The 9,059-nt window shown below is 43.5% G+C and overlaps 1 protein-coding gene across 2 annotated transcripts in view; it reads right to left on the reverse strand.

Moving 5' to 3' along the window:
* Positions 1 to 274: 274 nt before the first annotated feature.
* The window catches only part of PUDP (pseudouridine 5'-phosphatase), a 95,898-nt gene continuing 87,113 nt past the window's right edge, over positions 275 to 9,059 (reverse strand). Inside the window, exons 4-5 of one of the 2 annotated variants that reach the window (XM_032285852.1) lie at positions 1,982 to 2,065; positions 275 to 1,811 (exon numbers count right to left, since the gene is read on the reverse strand). In XM_032285852.1, coding sequence (XP_032141743.1) covers positions 1,635 to 1,811; positions 1,982 to 2,065 — 261 coding nt within the window. In that variant the 3' untranslated portion in view covers positions 275 to 1,634. The remainder of the gene's footprint in view (positions 1,812 to 1,981; positions 2,066 to 9,059) is intronic. The other variant, XM_032285853.1, reaches the window with a different exon arrangement.

Here is a 9,059-nt window from a genome sequence, read left to right on the forward strand (position 1 = left end):
CACCTATTTGTCTTATTCATGCGAAATGGCTTAGTGATTAGAAAACATCAACATAAATACTTTGGAAGGAGAAGATACTAAATCAAAGAAGTAACTCTTTCACTGAAAGCCTCTATTCACTGCTGCAAGGGCACTATGGCTCACTTAAAATATATAAATATCCGTTTACAGTTGGAGTACTAATTGGGATTAAAAAAAATTTAGTGACATATATATTTTACATTTCTTGGAAGACTTTTTTTTAAGGTAAAAACATGACTCCCATAAAAATATCAACATGTGTTAAAAGATTTTATTAAACTAATTCAATTTGTTAGGGAAACAGTAAGACAATACAACTGGTTAAGAGGAGCATTCAAAGTGCACATGTATATAGGCCATTGGGAATGAGGAAATAAATTTGCTAAATTGATGCAATAGCCAGGGCCTGTCATCCACAGACAATCACTCCACCACACACATACATGCCTTCCTATGGTCTGTCTGCAACTTCCAGGATTGAAGATCTTCTCAAAGACATCAAAGAGCAGAGGCCACTGGGAAGGGCTGAACCACAATGGAGCAGCACTCCTTCACTCCCGATTTCCATGGCTACCACCATTTTTCTCTGGCAAATCACAGACAAATTTTAAAGACTGTGTAAATCTATAAAAGCAATTAATCACAGAAGTTCAATGTCTGATAAATTATTCCAAAAGTGTTCCCAGGGCACTCAGACTCACCAAGCATACTTTCTGAAATCAACTTCTATTTCTATCCAAAAAGTGTAGGCCATCAGTGTTCTTTAAGGAGGCAAATGTTTGCTCTGAGGTAGAAAGCATTCTCCAATGTAGATAAGGATGTAGATACCAGGTAAATGCTACAGTTGTGTTCATATTAACAATAAACTATGGATGATGTGGCTCAGAGTCAGTCAATGAGGAAAGATCCAGAGATATTCTGAGGTCACAAAAAGAATTTAAATGTTAGCTAACAAGGAGAAGTACTTCTTAGTGCTCATCAAAAGCAGGGCTTTCCCACACAGACTGGAAGCCAGGCAGAACTACCATCTCGCTTTATCAGTTGTCACTGTATGCTGACATCAACACTGAGGAGAGTGATGCAGATGACAGATATATGTACATACATATGAATATATAAAGCATATACTTATATGCATACACAGTTTACATTTCCCAGTGTTCAGAAAAACTAGAATAAAAGAGAAATGATGTTCCATTTTTGTCTTTGAAAAGTATGTATTTCACATATATCTACATACATACACATGTAATTTCCTACATGCATATTAACTTACTGATATACATCTGCATATATAGAGGTGCATGTGTAGATATATACATGTACATTCACTTTATCGCATAGTCCGTCAGCCTGATTTTTGAGATGGTAATTCAAGTTTCATCTTTGTTCTGGGCTTCGTTTCTGTCTCTACTGTGTTTCTCTCAACTGTCAAGTCACGTTTTATCAATATGCTAGAGTAGGGCAAGCCAACGCAGGATGGAAACACCAATCTCAGGAGGTTAAAATCACTATGCATGTTGGGGTTTGAGAGTTGCTGATTTCCTTTTCTTTTCCCCAGCAGTGTGGACCATGAGAGTGGGCTGGGGGGTGGCAAAGTGAGGCCCTCTCTTTCAGTCATAGAGAGGCAAACCAAACAGCTCGGGCTGGAAGTCTTGCAGGGAATTCAGCACCACGGTGGCCTTTGTCGTCAGGTCTCGGCTCAAGTTTCCATCTGGAACCATGACCACCTGCATCCCAGCTGCCAGGGCCGCCTCCACCCCATTGGGAGCATCTTCAAAGACAAGGCACTGCAGGAAGAAAAAGAAAGTCGAGATGGCTGTCCATGGAACCAGACATGTGGATGAAGTGTTTATTATTGTCATCACCACTGGCTTTGCAACTGTGCAGAATGAGACAGAATTATGGTGGGGACTCCCCAGAGTACAGACTGTGGTGAGGATAGCATGCTGTTTCTTACTGTCTCTGGGGGGGTCCCCACCACGGCTCCTTTAAACGAGACAGGTTTCCATCGCAGCCAAAGCATTGTTGAAGTGGAACGCAGCTGTGTGGCAAGGCAAGATTCTCAGCTTAAAACTTTATTTTATTGGGATCATAACAATCTGTTCAATCAATAATTGAACATTCAGAGTGTGAGAGGCAATTGCAAAACTAAAAATCATGCTCTTAAAATATAAAACCACTTCAGAGCTGCTCCTGTTTTATGTACTGTAGTTTGAAAATTAAATGGTTGGACTTTTAAGTTAAAAATTCAGTTCCTGTGTGTGCTGGTGTGACATGACAAATATCTCATGGGCACAAAGATGTAGTGTGCGTGCATTCTCTCTTTTGGATGATAGTGAAAATCCACTTTATTACTGGGATTATGGACACAGCAGCACCCAAAACCTGTGGTCTCTTCATTCAGACACCCACATTTAAAATGGGGTGTTTCCAACTGGCAATTGCAAAGATATGCAATCAATCTAAGTGCCCATCCACCAATGAGTGGATAAACAAAATGTGGTATATATACACCATGGAATACTACTCAGACATAAAGTGGAATGAAATAATGTCTTTTGCAGCAACTTGGATGAAGCTGGAGGCCATTATTCTAAGTAACTCAGAAATGGAAATCCAAATATGGTATGGTCTCACTTATAAGTGGAAGCTAGGTTATGAGGATGGAAGGGCATAAGAATTATATACAATGGACTTTGGGGACTAGCAGGGTGAGGAAGAAAAGACTATATACTGGGTACAGTGTATACTTTTTAGGTGACAAGTACACTAAAATCTTAGAAATCACCACTAAAGAACTTATCCATGTAATCAAAAGCCACCTGTACCCTACAGACTATTAACATTAAAATAAAATAATTTATTTTAATAAATAATTTATTAATAAATTTTTTAAAAGTACTGAAAGAAAAACCAATAAATAAAATAAGATAGGGTGTTTGCACACTGCATTTATCAGTGAGCTCCTAACGGTCCCACCACATTGACAATGTTACAGTAAGTTTCGCATGAGGGCTCCCTCCAAAGGAGACACCCTGGTGTCTGCTCCATGGTATAAACAAGTATAATCCACAAGTGCTATCTTCATATCACTATCCCTCTCAGGAAGACACACACCTAGGAAGCTTCTTTCCTACATTCCTGGAATGGCACATACTTCATGTAAAAACAGATTTATTGATGCTTTTTAACTGAGACTCTGCAGGGGCCCAGACATCTGTAAGGGAAGAAAGATCCTCGCCATGGCAGCCTATGCTGAGGAGTCTCCCCTGTTCTTCTCCACATGTGGTCTAGAACTCCAGAGGCCTTTCAGCTCTCCACTCATCCATCTTGTCTTTGTTCTTTTTGTCCCTTTGCTTTTTTTTTTTTTTTTTTTTGTGAGACAGTCTTGCTCTCTTGCCCGGGTTGAAGTGCAGTGGTGCGATCTTGGCTCACTGCAGCTTCTGCCTCCCAGTCTCAAGAAATTCTCATGCCTCAGCCTCCCAAGTAGCTGGGACTACGGGCATGCACTATCATGCCCAGCTAATTTTTTTTGGTATTTTTAGTATAGGCAGGGCTCACCATGTTGGCCAGGCTGGTCTCCAACTCCTGGACTCAAGTCATCTGCCTGTCTCAGCCTCCCAAAGTGCTGGGATTACAGGCATGTGCTACCACTCCCAGCCCCCTTTGCCTTTCATCATGAAAATATCCTCTTCAGCTTATCACTAGGTATATAGCAGCAACCCAATGCACTGGTATCCTGGAAAGGGCTCATGGAAGCCTGCTGCCAGGTCTGAAAGAGAAGTTCTGCATTCTTTGATGTTTTCACTGTTAAACACTCAAACACACACACAGTCTTAACTACCGGTGGTCTGTGCTATAGCCAGTACAATGACTTTTTTTCTTTTCCCTCCCTCCCTTATTCTTTCCATTACCCCATTCTTTCCTTCTATCTGGGGCGAAAATATCTCATTAGCCAACTTACCACACAGGGCCAATCCCTGGATTAAGTAAGTTAACCCATGTCACAATGGAACGTGAATGCTATGTTACTTTCACAGAGGGAACTGGTTTGCCCAACTGTTCCGGTTTGCTTGGAACTGAAGGGTCGGCCATGAGGCAGGATGTTCCGTGCTACACCCTGCACAGTCCCAGGCAAGCCATAGCAGTCCAACCCACCACCTCCCTTCCAACAGCTTCTGACACCCCCTGGTTTCCTTCTTCTGTGAGACACTGGTCACCGCAGGACGGGGGAAGAAATGACTCCACTTAGACTATCCAGGTTGGTTTTCCCAATTATTTCATTCAGTGACTTACCTGTTCATGATATTTCTGCCCTGGCCTTTTTAAAAGTTACGACCCGATCATATTCTAAATGCCCTCCACTGTTTTTACCTGGGACCAGAGATAAGCACTTAAATGTCAAATGACATTTGGAAATATCCATCACCTTCTCTGGGGATTCTGAAGCTTTGTGCAGGGTCCACCTGTGAACTGTGGGCTGGGGCAGAGGAAGAGATGGTTTATCCCCTGAGGCAACACTGCTTGGCTAAATAGAAAGCAGCTTTTATTCTCTCTTTTATTTGCATGAGGCTGCTTCCAAGGAGCATGGCAGACATATGTGATGGGAACTCGGTGGCTGGTAAACTGTGGCAGTTCCCTAAGAGACAATGGAAGGCACCCAATACACCTGCACTCACCTAATGGGGGTAATATGGTTTTGCTGTGTCCCTACCCAAATCTCATCTTGAATTGTAGCTCCCATAATTCCCATGTGTTGTGGGAGAGACCCAATAGGAGATAATTGGCTCATGGGGACATTTGCCCCATACTGTTTCCATGGTAGTGAGTAAGTCTCACAAGATCTGACAGTTTTATAAGGGGAAACTCCTTTTGCTTGGCTCTCATTATGTCTCTTTCCTGCTGCCATGTCAGACATGGCTTTTGCCTTGCACCATGATTGTGAGGCCTGGAAGTGTGAGTCTATTAAACCTCTTTTTCTTTGTAATTTACGCAGTCTTGGGTATGTCTTTATCAGCAGTGTGAAAACGGACTAATACAGGGGGTCTGCAGTGGAAGAAAATGCAGGCATCATGGTCATGATGTCCCTTCACACCTCAGAGATCTGCCCAAAGGCAGACCCCGTCTAAAGGCAACTAAGTGAGGGCTGTGAGTGAGGAGGAAAACTTGCAAGTGGCTGCAGCACTGACACAGTGGGAGCAGCCGACACCAGCTCTTGGAGACCTTTATTGTTTCTCATGACCTTCACATTTTGCTGGTTTTTCTGTGTTCAATTCATCTGTCCCCACCTATCTTTAAGATTTAATAATCCAAATATGGCACTGACATCTGAAATATTACATGCAATGTATAAGATGAATGTCATACCTAAAGAGGGACCTGAATAAGTATAAACAGTGGTAAAAAGTCAAGGTCAGTAACTGGTTGCTATTATGATTAATTATAAGAAGGTGACATAGGCCGAGTGCACTGGCTCACACCTGTATTTTGGGAGGCCGAGGTGGGCAGATCACTTGACGTCAGGAGTTCCAGACCAGCCTGGCCAACATGGTAAAATCCCATCTCTACCAAAAAATAAAAAAAAGTTAGCTGGGCATGGTGATTGATGCACGCCTGTAGTCCCAGCTACTCTGGGGGCTGACAGGAGAATCACTTGAACCCAGGAGGTGGAGGTTGCAGTGAGCCAAGGTTGTGCCACTGTACTCTAGCCTGGGCCACAGAGTGAGACTCCATCTAAAAAAAAAAGTGATATAATAAGCTTATGCAACAGAAGGGCCATTTGAAATATATCCACATGAGTAAGTAAAACCCTCAGTGCTAAATGATTGAGGGGAAACCTAGAAGACATGCCACTTGGTTTGGGTTTCCCAGCATAAGCCCCTTGCAAAGTTAACTATTCTAAAGGTCAAGAGTAAGTACAGCCTCTGATGTAAAACAGCCATGGGTGATCTCAGCCCAAAACAGCAATGAAATGCATGATGCCTCTGGCATCTGAAACCCTCTTCTTCCCCCTCTCATGTGGCCACTTTGCTAACAGCTGTCAGGAGACGCTTTTCCCCAACATTAGCTGGGCTTTTACACTTCATGTCCGCTAACAAGAATTCCATTTGATCAAGGTGGAATTTGCAAAAAGAATCTAAAGTTTCAAAAGCTAACAGAATAGTCAGCTAGAGGTGGTCGATGATGGAAACGTGGCAAGAAAACTCAACAGAACAGGAGTGGAGCAGAAGTGAGTGGTTTACAAGAAAAGAGTGAGGTTGGCCCTCTAACATCAGGAATTGTTTGCACACAAATTTAAAGAAAGCCCCAAACACAGGACAAAGAGCAGACACCAAACATGAGTCCTGAAAAGAAACCCCCTGGTGCTGAGCAAAGATGGCATCTGCACCATACAGCCTGCATGCAGGGAATGATTCTGGGTCATGCCACAGCATCTGGAATTTCAGGCTTTGTTTGCTTGCGTTTTTCCCTCAGAAGCAATAAAATTATAAACAACAGAACAACTACCGTGTCCTGAAGCACCTACTAAAAACATCCCAAAAGATTGACTGATTGATGATTGATTCATTGACTGACTGATTTTGAGACATAGTCTGACTCTCTCACCCAGGCTAGACTGTAATGGCAAGATCTAGGCTCACTGCAACCTCCACCTCCTGGATTCAAGCAATCCTTCTGCCTCAGCCACCCAAGTCGCTGGGATTACAGGCGTGCAAAACCATACCCAGCTAATTTTTTGTAGTTTTAGTAGAGATGGGGTTTTGCCATGTTGGCCAGGCTGCTCTTGAACTCTTGACCTGAACTTATCCACCTGCCTCGCCCTCCCAGAGTGCTGGGATTACAGGCGTGACCCACTGCTCCCGGCCCCAAAAGATTTTTATGTCATCTTTAGACTTCGTTACACCCAAAGATCTAATGCACTTGTAAATAGAACCACTCCTACAAGAAAAGTACCTGGTATCTAAAAGCCTAACCATTTATACAATTTTCACAGCATGGGTGTCTATCTACTGAAAGTTAAGGATTTAAGAATAAATCCTTAAAAGCTACCTGGAACAACTGTATCTGGTAATCACAGGACTTAAGCGTCAAAAAAAGACAGAAGAATATAAGCCAAAATAATACAGCTTATATCTTGTACAAATAAAATTAAGGAGGAAGTATGTTTTTTATCTTTGAAGACAATAAATACCTCAATACAGTTTCCATCTGCCACACCCAGCTACAGCGAAAGGAGGTTCAGCCTGACTGAAGTTGGCCCTCATGCTTCTTTTTAAGCACCTCATTTTTTCACTTAGGGAGCAGCCCTTCCTGTCCCACCATGACTGATCGATTACACTTGACCTTGAACTCATTCATACCACCACCCATACAGTGAATCATGCATTTGTATGTTTGCACCTGTGGAAAGAAACCTTTCTCTCTAAGCCAAGAGACTTCAGCCTCTGCAAGTGGGGTGTGGAGGCAGACTGACTTTTCTTTGCATGGACTTGGTGGGTGGCTCCTTTGAAGGTGGTGGCCAGGGACAGGGAAGGTGGAAGTGCTCACGGCTCCCTTCTCTTTTCTATCAGGCCTCCTGCACCCTCAGTGAAGTTGGAGAACTGGGGCTTGGTCCTGGGATGGCACTGTCACCAGCACATGCTCCCAGCAGGCCTGCTGCCTCCTGAAATCTCCCTCCTTCACCCCACGTATTATCTCTGTCAGGACATGCACATGGATGTGTGTGTAGGCATGCATAGTCTACATAATTTTAAATCATTTTGTGATTTTTTTGTAGTGTATTTAGTGGACCTTCTATGGCTGACTTACATGACTTCAAGGAAGTATCTGGTCAAGAATATTCTTCACAATATTCATTGTATGGAGGCCCACATATCGGCTGTGACTAGGCAGGGCGTGGTTTTCATGCATTTTCTCAGGATGAAATGACAAATTGGGAGCACTGGTAAATGTCTGCTAAATTAGCGAAGATGGTGAAGATGTCCCAGTACAGGATTTAGAGCCACAAAGGGGCCATGGAAAGTCAGTGCTAGGGAACAGACAGAGCAAATGCAGGGTCTCCTCTACTTAGGCAAGCTGGAAATCACGCAGTCACGCAGAAGACAGAACTCTTGAATAGAACCCAGTTCTGCAGAATCCAATGTTCTTTTCACTCTACCCAGCTAAAGGCTAAAATATATCTGATTTCGATCTCCAGGTGAGGAGATGAGCTTAATTAAATTGTAGCTTGAGGGATTTAATTTAGAGAGCATGACATTTCCAGCTACAAGGGAGGTGAAGCACCTTGGCGGCTTATCACTTGGAGGTGTTAAACTCACTTCTCCAATGATGTTGAAGCACAGCAGCAACCTGGGAGACAGACCCTGTCTGGGGGACTTTAAAGATCCTTACACTGTAATTTCTTTTCTTTTCTTTTTTTTTTGAGACAGAGTTTCACTCTTGTTACCCAGGCTGGAGTGCAATGGCACGATCTCGGCTCACCACAACCTCCGCCTCCTGGGTTCAGGCAATTCTCCTGCCTCAGCCTCCTGAGTAGCTGGGATTACAGGCACGCGCCACCATGCCCAGCTAATTTTTTGTAGTTTTAGTAGAGACGGGGTTTCACCATGTTGACCAGGATGGTCTCGATCTCTTGACCTCGTGATCCACCCGCCTCGGCCTCCCAAAGTGCTGGGATTACAGGGGTGAGCCACCGCGCCCGGCTGTAATTTCTAAAAGACAAACATCATATAGCTTAAAAGTTCCGTTTTATAAGTAGGAAGTTACATGTAAGAGTATCTCTGTCTGACAGGAGCAGGGTTTAGTCCCTTCACGCTACTGTAAGGAAATACCACAGATTGGGTGGTTTAAACCCCAGACAGGGATTTCCCCCAGGTCTGGAGGCAGGTGGTATGAGATCAGGGTGCCAGTGTGGTCTGGGGAGAGCCTTCTTCATGGTTTACAAGTGGTCGCTTTACATTGTGCCCTCACACAGAGGGGAGAGAGAGAGGGAAGCCAGCTTTTTGGGGTCCATTTTATGAGGGCACTCATCCCAT

Source organism: Sapajus apella, unplaced genomic scaffold (assembly GCF_009761245.1).
Source record: "Sapajus apella isolate SASKATOON/1434 unplaced genomic scaffold, GSC_monkey_1.0 scaffold17, whole genome shotgun sequence".
Taxonomy (NCBI): Eukaryota; Metazoa; Chordata; class Mammalia; order Primates; family Cebidae; genus Sapajus; species Sapajus apella.